At 46.9% G+C, this 17,454-nt stretch overlaps 1 protein-coding gene across 1 annotated transcript; it reads left to right on the forward strand.

Moving 5' to 3' along the window:
* Positions 1–529: 529 nt before the first annotated feature.
* LOC135821708 (uncharacterized) lies at positions 530–15,646 on the forward strand. Its single transcript, XM_065334706.1, has 3 exons — positions 530–2,371; positions 14,856–15,107; positions 15,614–15,646. The coding sequence occupies exons 1-3, from the start codon at positions 530–532 to the stop codon at positions 15,644–15,646; spliced, it is 2,127 nt and encodes a 708-aa protein (XP_065190778.1).
* The last annotated feature ends 1,808 nt before the right edge of the window (positions 15,647–17,454 follow it).

Raw genomic sequence — 17,454 nt, forward strand, 5'->3', positions numbered from 1 at the left:
GCAATGTACACACGGCAGCTAGCGGCAAAGTATCCGCCAGGGTCACCATCGATGCAGCTTGCCTGGCCACTGTGACCTCTGCCAACTTCTGGCCTCGGCCTCTCTACTGCAGGACATGGAAATTCAATCCACCCAAGAAGAGCAGCGGCAACGACAAGGCCCACAGCAGCAGTGATGGTGGCAGTGGCGACGGCAACGACAATGCCCACAGCAGCAGTGACGGTGGCAGTGGCGACGACAGCAGCGGAAACGACTGTGGCAGTGGCGGCAGCAGCAGCAGTGACGGTGGCAGTGGCGATGGCAACGACAATGCCCACAGCAGCAGAGACGATGGCAGTGGCGACGACAGCAGCAGAAACGACTGTGGCAGGAGCGGCAGCAGCAGCCGCCGCAATAGCAGCAGCGACAGTTCTCCCAAACCCGGCGCTGAGTTAACTCGGACCCCTGGGCAGAAGTCACGACCCCACCAGCGTGGTTCTCCTGCTGAAGACCAAGCTGCAAAGCGCGTGGCTCCAGTCAGCAAACAGTGATGCCTTCTGCCAGCCATATACCCCTGCTAAACCCCAATGCTACTCCCTTCCAGCCTCGAAGGTCCCGGGGCTCCCAAAGAACAACCAACTGCAACAACCTCAAACTGTTCGTCACGAGCCTCAACATCGGGTTTTTGAATATCTGCAGCCTGCGCTACAAGCTGCATGCACTGGACAGCCTTGCCCACCAGCACAACTGGGACGTCGTTGGCGTTGCTGAGACCTGGCTGGATAGTACAATCTCGGATGGCGAAATTTGTATTCCCGGCTACAGTGTTGTTCGCTGTGACCGGCCCGATCGCCAGGGTGGGGGCACATGCCTCTATTACAAGACATCACTCCCAGTTACCTATCGTTCTGATCTGCACAATAGCCACCTGGAGGCTTCCTGGATAGCTATTGGCGGAGGGCAACACCAGCACCTCGTTGGCTGCCTCTATCGCCCACCAAATGCAACTGCTGATTTCTGGGGCCACCTGGACACAGTCCTCCACAATGCTGCCACGATCACGCCATCAATGACACTGGTGGGTGACTTTAATATCAATCTGGCTCAATGCATGAGCAGTCGTCCTCACCAGCGCTTCTGGGACCTTATCGGATCGTATGGGCTCCGCAACTATGTTCAGTCTGCCACACGAGTCACACCCCGATGTCCGGATGGAACGCTGCTTGATTTAGTGCTCTCCACCGTGGGTACTATAAGTCATTGTGAAGTTGTACCCTGCACGATCAGCGATCACTTCCTTGTGCATGCAAGTCTGTCTCTACCCTCCTCGCAACACCAACTGCAGCGGAAATCAGTGCGCCCCACCCGCAAGATCCGTGCCATTAACGTTGCAACATTTCGTGAAGATATTGCCTCGTGCAGCCTCCACTCCTTTCCCCCTGCTGCAACTGTAGACGAGATGTGGAATGGCTGGCATGCCAAGTTTATGTCGGTTCTCGAAAGTCACGCTCCCCTGTGTGAAGTCAGAATCTCCACCAGGAGGACTCCCCCGCCATGGTCCGACCGTGATCTATTCCAACTGAACATGCGCAAGAATATACTTCACCGAAAGTGGCTACGAGATAAGACTAACGTGCATCTACATGAGGAGTACAAGCGAGCCCGTGCAGAAGCCTCAAATGCTTACCGGCGAAAACGCAATCAGCATTTCCAACAGCAGTGTCGTGATCACTCCTCCAACCTGCGGAAGATGTGGTCCGTGATCAACTCTGTCACTAGCCGTTCTCGTCAACATCATCAGCCAACGTGCGACATCACAGAAGTCTCGGATGCCTTCCACAGCATTGTACATGATCCGTCCCGTCCGGCGCAGCTCCAGATTCCCATTGGTCCACAGCCGCAAGGCTCAATGCTGACCTTCCAGTCAACCACCCCAGATGAGGTCAAGCACCTCCTGGAACGGATAAATCCTTGCAAAGCCACAGGCAGTGATGGGATTCCTGGGTGTCTGCTACGTGCTTGCGCTGACCTGTTGGCTCCATCGCTTTCAGTGCTCTTCAGCTCATCGCTGAGGCATGGTGAAGTCCCTCTGGCTTTCAAACATGCTGTAATAAGCCCTCTCTTCAAAGCTGGCGATCCATCGGTAGCTGCAAATTATCGTCCTGTGTCGCTCCTGCCGATCGTATCCAAACTACTCGAGAAGATAGTCCAGAAGCAACTTGTTGCACATCTGGAGCGATCATGTGCCATACCACCGACTCAGTTTGCCTTCCGCCGTGAGCACTCCACAGAGGACGCCCTAGTTGTAGCAACAGATGCCATCTTAAAGGCCCGGGACGATAAGTTGACCACAGGCGTCTGCCTAATCGACATGTCAAAAGCCTTTGACAAGGTCAATCACAGCCAACTGGTCCGGGACCTATTCGATCTCGGCCTGGACAATGCCTCCCTTCGCTGGTTCTGCAGCTACTTAAGCGATCGAACCCAGCAAGTGCGCATTGGCCCCACCTACAGTGTTGCTGCTAAGTGCTCATCTGGTGTACCTCAGGGCTCGGTCCTAGGACCGATCCTGTTTAGCATGTACACCCGTGATGTCCCTGCCATAGCCCATCCTGCTCCATCTCTGCAATTTGCCGATGACATTGCAGTGCACTGCCACAGAAAATCAGTGCTAGCCACATCAGCCTGCCTGTCAGGGGCCGTCACCAACGTCGCTGACTGGCTCAAGCATCGACATCTGCTACTAAATGACGAGAAGAGCCAGGTCCTGTCAATTGTACCACAACGCAATGCGGGTCAGCATGTCGCTGTCCGCTGCAACCAGACAGAGCTTCCCCTGAGCCCAACAGCAAGGTACCTCGGCGTGACCCTTGACGCCGCTGTGAAGTGGGACCCCCATGTTGACGCGATGGCGAAGAAAGTTGTGCAGAAGATTGGAGCATTGTGGCGGTCCCGCAGATGTCTGAGCCTCAGTAGTCGCATCCAGTATGTGAGGTCAGTCATCATGCCTGACCTCCTATATGGGTCTAACGCCTTCTCTTCCTCCCTCAAGGTTTCGCAGCTTGATCGCCTTCAGGTCCTGCAGAACCGAGCGGCGAGAGCGGTATACGGTTTGCCGCCTCACACCTCGGCTCAGCCTCTGCTCGAACGGATGTCCTTGTACAGAGTTCGGGAGTGCTACGCCCAGAAGCGGCTCGTCCTGGTGTGGCGCTGTGTCAATGGGAAAGCCAGCAGTGTCCTCCAGGACCTATTCTCACCATCAGCTGGCAGCACCACCCGGCACCAGGTTTCCAGGGGCCTCACTGTCCCCTCGGCACAGTCAGAAGCCGGCAGATCTCGCCTGGCCTTTCAGGCAGCCTTGGCCTGGAACGCTCTCCCAAGGAGTGTAAGGGAGATCAAGGCTGCCCAGCAATTTAAGCTTGCCTCCATCCCCTACACCTTGCAATGAATGCTCTGTCTGACTTTTCCCGTCCACACACCACGTCATTTACTCTTCTCTGCGTGCTTGTGCGCTCAAGTTATGAACTCTTTGTGTTCCCTCTGTTGACGCTTCAAAATCGCTCTATTGACACTGCAAAATCGCTCTGTTGACGCTACAAAATTGCATATCATCTCCCTCCCTCCCTGCCCCCCCCTCTCTCTCTCTCTCTCTCTCTCTCTCTCTCTCTCGCTCTCTCTCTCCCCGTAGCTCTCTCCCTTTTGAAATTCGCTTCCATAGAATTGGGCACCATTGCCCGTTTGGCCTTGCGAAGCAAAATAAAAATCAACAACAACAACAACAACAACAACAACAACGATACATGGGCGCGGGGTCAACGCGCTGGAGTTTCGGGAGCCTTCCCTGCCACTTCCTCACTTTGCTCGCTCTCAGTAGTCGTAGCCAAAATACAGGCATCCTAATAATACTTTTAACTAGAAGGTTGGTTGCTCCCACACTGGAACATGCACTTTCCCACCGACATGACTTGACGGACTCACGACTTCCATCACGAACACAAGAGAAGTCGTTTAAACCTTCCCTTCGGCAACCCTGCAAGAAAGCATCGCTCCTTGCTCAATACATAGTGCTTCGGAGAGTCCTCATGAGTTGAGCATGAGTATGTTCAGAAAGTTGGCTCTTGAGGCCCACCACTTGCATGGTGCTCCCCAGGCCAAATCATCACCAGGCATAAAACCTTACAGAAACACGGAGTTTTCAGCGCGACAAACACCAGAACACTAGATAGCAGCTTGATTCACTGTCGCTCATGGATAGAACAAACGCTGAGGATCCGTAGTCTTTCGCACCACTGTCGGTTCCTGACCGACTACGAGAGAGTACATGAAATTACAAGCCTGCACGGATTAAGAACAGTACGAAGTAGTGGAAGCAGCCCCGACTACGTAGTAGGAACTTGATTGCTCCCACGATGGACCAGCTGTTCAACAGCCGCGCATGGGTGATGATGATGATGTGGCATGTCACACCTCTATTGATGAATTTCGTAAATGCTTGCTAATGAAAGACATCCAAACACACTCGCATACAGAACATGCAGTGTGGGTCATAGTAATAATTATATCGCTTATAGTGATAAAATACTCGAAACCAAACACCAACGCCATCGGCGATACTGACTGGGCGGAGATGCAGCTTGCGTCATGTTCCCTGGTGCGCAGTTGTATAGCAGACTTTAGGAAGGATACAGTTGTAGTGTCCGATTCTCACTGATCATGTTGCCAACGACCCACAAGGTGTACATCTTATTAGTAGGAAGTGGTGGGTTATTCAGTTGCGAAAAAGGTCAACTTTTTGATGGTTAAATCATTTCGACAATGGGTTCAGGTTTTGCCATCCCACGACACGACAATGAAGAGGTTCGATACGGCTTCCTATTTTTACTTCTCCTGTCGAGCATGGCTGAAAATGTGACAACCAACAGCAACATTCTCAGCACCAAACTTATAGTCTCTGCAGAAAATTGATTAGACCCAGTGTGTGAGTAGCGTTCCAAAGGAATCATCAGCTCGCACTTGTGCAAATGAACCGTGCTCGATTATAAACATGGGGAGGATTTCTGGTTCTTCTCTTCGCTGTAATATGCAGGAAGCTGGTCGACTGTGTGAATACTGTTTAACTGGAAAGTTTAACGACCAAAAAGTTGAACATTTCTGAAATTTTGGCATGATTACGTGCAGAAAGTTTAACGATGGCTACCTGACAACCCAGATGTATCCGCATATTTACCCATACATCTAGTGATAAGTTTTTTTTCAAATAACGAAAAATAATTGGTCGATAAAACTTTAGCTTTTGTGACTCGTCAGACATTCCAGTTCTATAGTACTGTTGGGCCGAGACGAACTTGGAACGAGAGCCTCTGGTGTGCTCTACTTGCCCCTAGCATTCTCCGAGTGCAATGCTTTGAAAATGTATGTTAGCCCATTGTATGCAGAAATCAAGTCAATGTGTAAATGCTTCTGTTCACCATTCGCACTTGCATTCTTTTTAAGCTGTAATGTGCAGGAAGCTGGCCGACTGTGTGAATATATTTGAGCCGAGACGAACTTGGAAAGAGAACCTCTGGTGTTGTCGACTTGGCCCTATCATTCTCCTTCTTGGAAAATGAATATCTTAGCCCATCGTGTGACGAAATCAATATGTAAATGCTCTTGTTCACCATATCGCACCATTATTGAAAAGTGCGACCTGAAGCGAGTGTATTCTTAGCTCTACTGCGGGAATTACAGTAGTCCCATTTACTGCAGGATGTTAGCTACGTATTAGGTTCTCTTGGTCTTAGTCGCGCATGGTTTTAGATCACGCCAAACATCGCTCGACTTTGGACAGACTAGCTTGGGTTGTTGGGAATCAGTGAGGGAAGGAGCACGTCAACTTCCAGCAAAGCCGGGTAATTGGGATATCGATGACAGGCGTGTTGATACGCTGAAGGTCATTGGCTGAAAGCTGTACTTGCAACTCATTCCTACACTTGCCCGTGGTTGAGTGGTTGGATAATGTCAACAGTAGGAACAGAATTCTTCTTTCGTATCTACTGGCTCAAGTACTGACCTCCAGCTCACAACAAGATGCTTTCAAACGTTATATCTGCTTTAATTTAAGCACTCGAAGTCCCGCAATTTCAAGTTCATCGTTCGTCACAAAAGCGAGCTGGCAAGCTCAAAACAAGTTTTAGCATCATGCCACGGGGTTCGCGGGCAAAGTGTGAAATCACCTGGGACAGCTCCAGGGCGGTAAACCACTACCGTTGGTATTTGCTATCAACTTGCTCAACGTGACCTTCGTTCGTCTGCGCGTCGCTCTTGCTCCGTCAAACACATCACTGTTTCCGACAGTGGTTGTAAGCTCCCGTCAGCCACTTGTCAGGAGTGTTATTCGCTCGCATCCAAATTCATTATAAAAATACCGTACGCACGATGCAGAGTTCAATTTGTGCGATATCATAATTGTTTGTGATGCACCACATCGAGCAGAACGCGATCCAAACACAAGCTTACCGACGGTTAGGCTGCCGACCTGACTGGACAAAATTAATGATCCCTGGCTTCACCAGACGCCAGAAGTCGGAAACCACGTCCTTTGCCGTGACGTCCATCTCCAAAAGAAACTCCATCTTCGTCGTGAAAAGGCTTGAAATACTCTATATTCAGCGGAGATTCGCGGTCTCACGCTTTTTCAGATCGAATAATTTTGTTGTTGTAGCAGTTGCAGGGCAGATCCCAAGAAATTCGAAATTTCAATGGTGGAAGGGTGTACTACCAACAGGATTTCAAAAGGTATGGTTCGCGGCGCGATCGTTCTACCTACATCATTCAAACTTTGCCGAATGGTTCTAACCTACATGGAACCACAGGGTTTGATGACATAGCTGACGCAAAAAGTCACACACACACAGCACATCCGTGTGCACATAATTATACTAAATTAGTGGACGTCGTCATTATCTTCCCGCTGGTCTCAAATGTACGATGACATGCTATTTCGCCTGACGTTTTATCCCTGGTGGTGGTTAGGTCTGGAGAGCACTGTATAGGTAATGCTCTTCAGTTAAAATCTTCATCAGGCTACTCAAACAAAAACGATGAGGGGTAAATTCCACGAACACTGTATGTTGAGCAGGGAGTGGCGCTTTCTTGCAGGTGTGCCGAATGGAAGGTTCGATGAACTTCTCGTGTGCCCCGGATGGCTGTCGTGAGTCAAGTGAAATTTCAAGGTCGCATCAAAGGCGAGAGCTATTACGCACTGAGCAACACACAATTCACAGAGTATCGCCGAAGTCGCACCAGCCACTTCTTGTACACACAAAAATCAGTGAAAGTACACACATTCAAAAAGCTATCATGCATTGTCCGTGTCCCTCGCTTCATACGTTTTCCAACTCTACACAGGCACGGAAGCGCAGAATACTATTTGGATTGACAAAATCGCGCCAGGCGGCGCACTATTATGGATTATACTCTGCTACCATGTGAATGGCAAAGTCTAAAATAATAACCTGCTAGCACTGTGAATTGTGATTTACAATTCACCGTTGGAGGTGGAATCGTAGTTGGCAGTATGCACCGGTTACAGCTGTATGACCATCATTATTTCCTCAATCAAGAAACACGTCACGTAACGTTCAATCCGCATTATAAGAGCAGGCGGGAATGGTGCCCACTTGGGTAAACATTTGGAAACAATCGCAGTACATTGTGTAGTTCGTAATTCGAGGAACGCAGGTGAAGCGAAAAGATAACAGCTGACAAGGCTACAATGGAGCTCCAACGTTTAACAAAAGTAAAAGATCTTTTTATTTTTTATCTTTCGTCGCCCTTGGCCGGATGACCCGTGTACATGCGCTGTGAAATAGAGTGTTAGGCATGACAGTCGTTACCTTTTCAGTGAAGGAAAAAGACGTACAATGAAGAACACTCTCGCAGCACAGACGCCGTGCAACCCCGTGACAAAAGAGTTAATATCGATTGCTAGAGAAGAACTTGAGAATGGTTATTATACTACACACAAAATTTTCATTTGTGTTCCGATTGTAGAAAAGTAACACCGACGGAAATTCACATAGACACACGAACACTCTCCTGTCGAAAGCACGATCGCAATACGGCCACAAACAAACACACACACGCATCTACTACACAAGCGAAAATGTTGTTCAATTCCGGCTACATCCGTGTGAAGACGACGTGATCAATTCAATTATTCTCCCTGCGATTGTCCAAGAAACAGGACAAACAAGCTGGGGAATTTCCCATTGGTTTTGGATCATTACAATTTTAAACAAGAACCGTTTTGCAGGGGAAGGCTGTTACTGGACTACTAGAAAACGGGGTAAATCAGTGGGCTAATGGTATCGGAAGAGTTACCAGCTACCCGCTTGTCTTACGTACTCCGCTCGATCGCAGTCATTTGACAGCCAATTTCTTGCATATAAAGGCGAATGTTTCGTTGTTTAAAGCATGTCTCCACCAGAAATATTGTGTAACTATCGCGGCAAAGGAAAAGACAATGCGAAGGCTTATCACCGTATATCTACTGATCATGTCCAGCATTAGTGGGCATGCGAAATGCGTTACTAACTTTACCAGTAGTAGTATTGCTTCATCGGGGTGGCATAAATCGGATGATTTGACAAAGCGCCTGTGCGGCGTTTCACAGCCATCATCCGCCGGCACTCCTGCAAACAAGACTTGCTCCACCAAGGAGGTGGACGAAAGCATTCTGGTTCTCCTTGATGCAGTTCTGCGCAGGGAGATGAAGAGCTGTAGGCACATCGTGGACCCAATGAGGTCTTGGAAGGGGAATGTCGGATGTGCTCTACTAACCTTCACCATACTTCGCGTTCAGGCTTTGATGAAGCATCTTCTAAGCGGTCCAGAGCTGCACAATGTCGTGGATATGCTGAGATCAAGTCATAGTCTAACTGCCACTGTCCACCATTCACGCAGCATCATAGAAAACTGCAACCTGAAGCAAGTGTCCTCTGAGCTTTACTGTGGAAACTCCACTGGTCCGAATGGCTGCAGGTTGCTTACTTTGTCTAAAACGCTTTTGTTCTTCGTGACACATTCGAAAAGTCCCAATCCAACTCGGATGGAGCTAAGCCTTTGGATGCTGGGAGCCAGAACTGGAAAAGGCGCGTCTTCTTCTTGCAAAACCAGGTAGATTGGATATTGATGACAAATGTCTTGATACACTACAGGTCATCGGCACAAAGTTATACAAACTTCTCATTCCCGGCATGTTCCAAGAAGTACGAGTATTTCTGTTTAACGTTGGAACATTAGACAGAGGCAAGAACACGCGACGATCGCTGTTGTCACTTATCCACACTAGGCTTCTTACGCTTATGGCACAGCCAGCTGTTTTACAACGCCACGTTTACACACTGTTCAATAAAATGAAAGAATTCGTCAGGCGCAGGAACCAATTGAGCCAGTCAAACAAAGTGGTGGCTTCATGTCGAGGTCTTCGCGGACCAAAGTCACAAGTACGGTCAACTGTGCTGAAGCTGTTAGCACTTGTTGTTGTCCATTATGCGCGAAGTGAAATAACTTCATCACCACGGGTACCGTTTATCATCGCCTCTTTGCTTGTATCTGTTCTCCAGTCCAAAGTTGACTTGGTGCTGGACAATGCGTGAGCCTCCTCACTGGTAGAATTCACTGCTTACACGTCATACACGATAACAATGTGATTGCAGCGAATTTCAGCAGAGCATAATGTCCAAAACGCCAGTGCAAGCAGACCATGATTATTTTTTTATGAATTAAAACAGCACAAAGCCACAAATGTATCAAGTTCGTATCCGTGACACCTGTCCTTTGCTTTTCATCTCATACGTCATAATTTTGTGGTGCAATCACCATCTACAAGGCAACAACAATGACATTTCCACCTTTGTATCGTCTGCTTCTCTGTGAAGGTAAATCACTTCTAAACAAAAATCGTTATTATTCTCATTTGAGGAGTTGGCGGTAATAATAACAACACATCTTCTTGTTGCCAGCTGTCGTTTCAAGCTAATTTCACATTTCTGTTACGTCCACAAACGTCCTCGATACCCCGAAGGCAATGCTAACTGACTCAACTCAGTGATCGAACAAGGCTATTAAATTTATCCCACGATGACCCGACTTGTAAATTTGAGATCCATTTTTTTCTGCTCGTCTTGACCCTGCCTCCCCTCATTGCTACTTCCGTTTTCGTATTTTTATTTTCATTTATTTTCTCTTCATTTCTGACTCTTCTTACTGGTTGTCATCGCTTTCATAATATTGGGCAGAACTGCCCGTTTGCTATGCGATGTAAAATAAATAAACAACAACAACAACGCCGAGAGTGTTATTTGCTTTCTCCCATCTGAAGACAACACGCTAGGTCAACTCCCATGAAATGCCGAATGACAGCTAATTTGATGTGCTTATTCTATATCTGACCTGGGCAATCTCCTCGCGTTCTAGATAGTAATTACTGTGCTTTTCTTTTATAAAAATCCCCTTGTTATATGCACCTATGAATGTTTATCGCAAACAACTGGATGTAGATTCTCACTGCTCGCTCTTCTTTGTCCATAGAGAAAGAGTACACTGGTATGCTCTAGATTGCTTCTTATCAATGCTATTTGTCGTCTAGAACGATCTGCAGTCAAAACCATCCTGGATGAGACCGACAACAGCTGTGTCTAGAAAGGGTAGATTGAAATAGCTATGAAAAGTACTCAATATAATTGTAACACCTGTCAGGACGACCACTCGGATTAGGCGACGACCTGTCCTAGACGACCCTGAAACCAGCAGCAAGGGATGCTCTTTCCTGTCAAATGACCCTGGATAAAGAGACCACCTGGTATCTTAGACCACGTTTTGAAGGTCCCTTGAGTGGTCGTCTTAGACACGTTTCACTGTATAGCAGTCAGTCGAAGAAGTATTCTGTTATTTCTAGTGGAGAAACCAAAACAGGCAGACGCCTAAAAACAATAGACCCACAGTGTAGGATGGTTGTGTTACAGGGATCGTAAACAGATGCGAGGCCAAAATCGTGGGAAATCTTGCGCTTTGATCCATTCTCATGCCGTATTCTGCCCAGTGAAATACTATCGATTGCTGCGTTGTTGGTCCTCTTCCTACTTGTGCGGCACTCAAGTTTGCGCTTTGCACCATTTCGAATCCCAGTGTTGGTAGTTCTAGGTCTTTAGTTCATAGTTACACAAACAGTCCATTTCAAAAAGATTTACAATCAGGTGTTGGTCCTAAAAAATATGAAGATAAGGGAAAATTGGTCAACAAAGTACATAAAAGGCCTTGTTAGGACACGGCAAATTGTTCTGTGAAGGTTTCGGAACAATTGGACCAGCGGTTAAGGAGTTATAATTTCGGCCAAGTTTCCGGCCTTTTCCCATTGTTTATAATTTGCCCTGGACGCCAGTATCAATTTATTTTTCAAAACCAACGATTTATCCATTCCCTTTTTGGCCTTGTGGTTATGAATGCTGTCTTCTGACCATGAAGTTGTGAGTTCAAATCCCAACAAATCTTCAAGTCAAACATTTTCCTCATTTTTTCATTGTTTTGGTGACCACGCTGGTACAAGACAAAGAAGGTGGCTGCGCTAAACGACTTGTTGCTGGAGCTCGCGTGTCCTGCCGAACTGGCTGACACTTGACTGGCTCACGCCATGCGAAGTTGTGAACACACAAAACACTGAAACGGTGTGAGTGAACGCGGATGTCATTGCGCTGTAGCTACGTGTTGTTGAATACACTCGCACATCATTTCAAGTTCGCCAAAATTACTTGAATTTAGGAGTCAACGCCGTATTCTATCAGCTTTCACAGGCGTCTGCTTTTATCTAAATGTCGTCGAAGTCACACTCCCCGGGCGACCGCCAGGCTCGCAAATATTTTTGAAATGGACTTTAGTAACAAGGCCAAGTGGTGACAAATAAAAGTAGCGTCACCTGCGCTTATTGTGTTTCCAACGGTCACGGCATCGCTTTGCCTGGGGCGGGCTCGTGCAAGATCGCGAGTTCATATTTTTTAATTCAAGAAGTACCTCCTTCGCTCTCAAGCCATCGTGCAGTATTTTCCTGAGGAGTGTTCACCAGCACCTAAGACGTAGGAGCTCGGATTTCGCTTGTCGTTGGACACTGACGGAACGAGCCCAGACTTGGTTGGCCTCAGAACCAAAAGAAATCAGAGATCGCTGTGATAGATATTACTGAGACGCCCATCATTGCTTACTGGCCCGTAACAACATGTAAAGCCAAACCACAGCACAGGCACAGCAGTGGCTAAGAAAAAAGTCAGCTGAGGCTTCTCCTTTTCTACAAAGCGAAAACTATGACCTCAGCGACAAGTAGCAGTTTTGTTGAAATAAATATTCTGGTTCGCGCGCCCTTCTGTCACAATGATGCTGCAACTGTGTTAATTATAAATATGCTGCTGCAACTGGAGACGCTTTAAAAGTACATACGCAGGTGACGCGAATTTTGGTTGCCACTACATGGCCAAGTAACTACTTATTGTCAAGAAGCAGTTACTTTGAAGGGCCATATTTTAGACAAAGGTGATTGTCAGTTGGTGTTGGCCTCCTATGTGACACAGGTAGCACATCCAATCGTCATAATTATTGCACTAGTCTCTTCAATATACTTGCTCAGTTACGGGTCCACTAGAGACAAAGTGCATTAAAGCAGTGTCTCCAGTTTCCTGGTAGTCTCTAATGTACGGCGCCACTAGCAGGCAGAGGAAGGAAAGTCATGATTTCCGAAGTAATTACCTTCGGTGTGCATCATATGGTGTGGACAAAAATGATGTATGACTAGCGAGAGTATACTGATAAGACACTAATTCAATCAGATGAAATTTGGTAATTGCGCACCGAGTGAATGGGGGGGGGGGAGGGCAGGGTAAAGGACGCTTCCAAAAATAGCTCAAGCTGCCTATGGAAATAACAACAATATCCAATATTAGACAGTTCAAAGAACATGTTAAATGTCATGCCAAGTTGTAAGCTTTCTCGCCCAGAGTGTTAGGCATGACCCTTCACTCGACACCTTTTCAGTGAACAATTGCAACACAACGTAGCAAAGAAGAACAACCTCGCGGCACTGACGCCGTGCAAGCGCGTGAGAACAAAGCTAATCTGCGATTGCTGGAGAACTTGACATAAGGTTCCAACAACAGGTATATACCATTTAACAACGCAGCTAATTTACAATTAGATTCCGTTTGTAGAAACGGAACACAACCGGAAATTCACATGTAAACACACATATACCCAAGTAAAAAGCTCGATTGCAGTACGGCACCGCAGAAACACACACAAACACGTACAACACACACACACACACAAACACGTAAAACACACACAAGCACCTACTATACAAGCTAAAAGGTTGTTCAGTTCCGGCAATATTCGTGTAAAGACGACGTGATCAATTAACTTATTCTCCCATCGTCCAAGAAACATGACAAACAAGCTGAAGCATTACCCACGGGTCAAGAATCATTACAATATCACGTGCCTAGCTGCTTTCTACTGTCCAAAGCCTAAACGAAATGATAGTAGCCCACTGTGCGAAATTTAAAACAAAATTACAATTCTAAACTAGAAAGGTGTTGCTGGGGAAGGCTGTCATTTCACCAGACCACTTAGAACACGAGGTCATGCAGTGGTCTCTCAGACTGGTCACCAGCTACCAGCTTGTCTCACTAACCTCGCTCAATCGCAGTGATTTCGCTGCCGCGTTCTTGCATATAAAGGCGATTGCTTCGCATTTTAGATAATTCGTACCCTCTAAAAAGGCGTAACCATCGTTGCGCCTAACAGACAAAACAATGCTTATACTGATCACTGTATATGTACTTGTCATATCCAGCATGTGTGTACAATGTGTCAACAACAACACCAGCAGGAGTACTGCTTCATCGGGGTGGCAGCAGTCGGATACCGTACTGGCAATATATGTTGCCGCGTGAAGGCCGATTCACAATACAACTTTCTGCGACGCGACATGCGACTTGCGACACATGCGACGAGCTGCGACAGCGACACACGGTTCACAATATTCTTCATGTTTGCGACATCCTCATGCACAAGAAGTACTATGCACGTGCACTGCACGTACACTGCACGTGCACCCAGGGTCGAAACTGTACTCCATTTGTGTATGTCGCATGTCGCACGTCGCAAAAGTTGAACTTTCTTCAACTTCTGCGACAGGTGCATTGCGACAGCTTGCGACAGCCTGCGACAGCTTGCGGCAGCTCGCGACAGGCAATTTCTTGTCGCAACTGTCGCAAATCGCGTGTCGCGTCGCAGAAAGTTGTATTGTGAATCGGCCTTAACGCGTAACGCAGGAGGGTGCGGCGTAACGCGCGACCAGGCTAGTGCGACAAATTTTCGTTGAGTTCGTAACGCGCGTCCGGCGGGGTGCGGCGATCTTTTCATTCAAAATGATGCAGAGAAGCAAAAAAATGATGCGGCAATAGCAAAAAAGTGATGCGGCAATAGCAAAAAAAGGACTGCGGCAATATAGAAACCTGTGTAACGGCTCCTGTGCGACTTGGCATGTAACGCCCTGCGTGCGGCAAACATGTGCCAATGTAACGCTTCATGGCCTCACTGCGGCAACATAATTTGCCAGTACGGTAATTTGACAAAGCGCCTGTGCGGCGTTTCACAACCATCATCCGCGGGCACTCCTGCAAACAAGACTTGCACCACCAAGGAGATGGGCGAAAGCATTCTGGTTCTCTTTGACGCAGTTCTGCGCAGGGAGATCAAGAGCTGTAGAAATATTTTTAACCCAATGAGGTATTGGAAGGGGAATTTCGGATGTGGTCTACTAACCTTCCTAATTTTTTTGCGTTCAGGCTATGATGAAGCATCTTCTAAACAATCCAGAGCTGCATAAGGTCGTGGATATGCTGAAATCAAGTCAAAGTCTAAACGCCACTGTCAAGCATTCTCGAAACATCATAGAAAAGTGCAACCTGAAGCAAGTGTCCTCTCAGCTTTACTGCGGACACTCCAGTAGCACCAATGATTGCAAGTTACTAGTTGTGTCCAAGATGCTCTTGTTCTTCACGACACATCCTCAGAGACCAAATCAAACCTCAATGGACGTGAGCCAGACTAGTTTTGGATGCCGGGAGCCGGAACTCGAAACAGCGCGTGTTCTACTTGCAGAAGCAGGGAAATGGGATTTAGATGACGCCTGTATTGCAGGTTATCAGCTCGAAGTTATTAAAGCTACTCATTCCCGTCTTGTTGGAAAATACACCAGTAGTACTGTTTAACGTTGTAGAAAGACGCAAGGACAGGAACCGGTCCCTGTCGTCTTATTTTCCCACTAGGTTTCTTACGCTTATTACACAGCCAGCTGCTTTACAACGCCATGTTTACACACTGTTCAAGAAAATGAAAGAATTCCTCTCTCCGCAGGAACCAAGTGAGCAAGTCAAAAAAAGTGTTGGCCTCATGTCGAGATCTTCGCGGACCGAAGTCACAGGTCCGGTCCACTGTGCTGAAGCTATTAGCACTAGTTATTGTGAATGATGCGCGGAGCAGAATGATTACCTCCACAGGGTTGCCGTTTATCGTTGCCTCCTTGCTTGTATCTGTTCTCCAGTCCAAAGTGGACTTAGTGCTAGACAATCCGTGAGCCTTCACACTGATAGAACTCGCGGCTAGCACGTCGCCACGATTACAATGTGATTGCAGCAAAGTCCACCAGACAATTATGTCCAAAACTCCAGCACAAGAAGACCAAGTATGTATGGATAAAAACAGCACAAAGCCGCAAATTTATCAAGTTGAGTTTTCTCCAATTTTGTGTCCGTAACAACTAAACTCGTTTCATCTTCTGCGTTCTAATTTGGTGGTGCAGTCACCATCTATTTGGAAGCAACAATGACATTCCCGTTTGTATTATCTTCTGCTTGTGAAGGCAAGTCACGTCCACATCTGATGAAACCTATCATGCCAATAGTTAATGTTATCATGTGAGAATTTGGTGATAATAAGCACAACACTTCTTCCCTTTACAATCTGTCGTTTTAAGCTAAATTTAAAATTATTTTACGTTCACAAACATCCTCGATGCCGCGAGGGTAGTGCCAAATGACAGAAGTCAGCGATCGAGCAAGTCCATTAACGTTATTTTCTGATTTCCTCCTACTCCAAGTTTTGTTTTCATTCACCGATCTTCAGCCAACCGGCGAGGTCTACACCCATGAAATGCGGAATGATAGCAGATTTGATTTGCCTTTTCAATTTGCTGATCTGGGCAATCTTTTGTCGTTATAGGTCATCATTATTATAATGCTTTTCTGTTACATAACTCGTTTGTTATGCACACCAATGAATTTTTATCACAATCAACTGGATTTTGGCTCGCACTGTCGCTCTCCTGTGTCCATAGAAAATGAGCGCACTGTTATGCTCTTCGTTGCTTCCGAATAACGGTAGTTGAAGTGTTGAACGCTCTGCAGTCAAAACCCTCCTGAGTGAGAGCGACAACAGCGGAGGTTTAAAAAAAGGTTCAATTGAAATAGCTATGAGAACTCCTCAGTGCACACAACAGTCAGTGATTGTGCTACAGGGATCGTGAATAGATGTGAGGTGGAAAGTTAGGGAAATCCTGCGCTTTGATCCATTATTATGCCGTATTGCCCGCAGTGAAATGCTATCGATTGCTACATTGTTTGTCCTCTCCTTACTTCTACCGCTCTCAAATTTGCGCTTTGCCCCGTTTCGAATCCCAGTGTTGGCAGGTCTAGGGCTGGGGAACACCCCTCCTCAGTACAAAGGATGCTGTAGCTGTGTTCATTGCATGCTGCTGCCGCTGGAAACACAAGTATAGGTGACGAGACTTTTGTTTGCCACCTCTTGGCCAAGTAACTACGCCTTGTCATGAAGCAGTGACTTCAACGGCCTTTTTTTGTTATGCAAAGGTGATTCTCATTTTGGTGTCTCCTATTTGACACAGGATGCACGTTCCAAATAGAGCAATATTCAAATTTGATAAGTCTCTGCAGTATACTTGATCAATCACGTGTCCACTACAGACAAAGAGCAGTAAAACATTATCTCCAGTTTTCTGGTAGCCTCTAACGTACGGCGCCTCTAGCAAGCGGAAGGAGGAAAGTCATGATTATCACAGTTAAAAGCTTAGGGGTGCATGATGTGGTGAATAAAAATGGATTAAAGAATGATGTTAGGCTAGCGAGAGTGTACTGGTAAATCAATTATTCAATCAGATTTAATTTGCAATTGAGGTTCGATTGATTTCGAGGCAGGGTAAAGGACGCTTGCAAATAAAATGGCTCAAGCTGCATATGGAAATGAAGACAATATCCGATATTAAACACTTCAAAGACGCTGTTAAATGTCATGCCAAGTTGTAGGCTTCCTCTCCTATTTTGCTAGCTTATGTCGCCACTATTTCCGATGGCCAACATAGCGATAAAT

Source organism: Sycon ciliatum, chromosome 7 (assembly GCF_964019385.1).
Source record: "Sycon ciliatum chromosome 7, ocSycCili1.1, whole genome shotgun sequence".
Taxonomy (NCBI): domain Eukaryota; kingdom Metazoa; phylum Porifera; class Calcarea; order Leucosolenida; family Sycettidae; genus Sycon; species Sycon ciliatum.

Coding starts and splice junctions, on each gene's coding strand:
- LOC135821708 (XM_065334706.1), top strand. CDS start 530: ATGCCTTCTGCCAGCCATATACCCCTGCTAAACCCCAATGCTACTCCC. Junction 2,372..14,855: donor TGTCAAAAGCCTTTGACAAG/GTCAATCACAGC, acceptor TTTTGCGTTCAG/GCTATGATGAAGCATCTTCT. Junction 15,108..15,613: donor CAAATCAAACCTCAATGGAC/GTGAGCCAGACT, acceptor TCTGTTCTCCAG/TCCAAAGTGGACTTAGTGCT.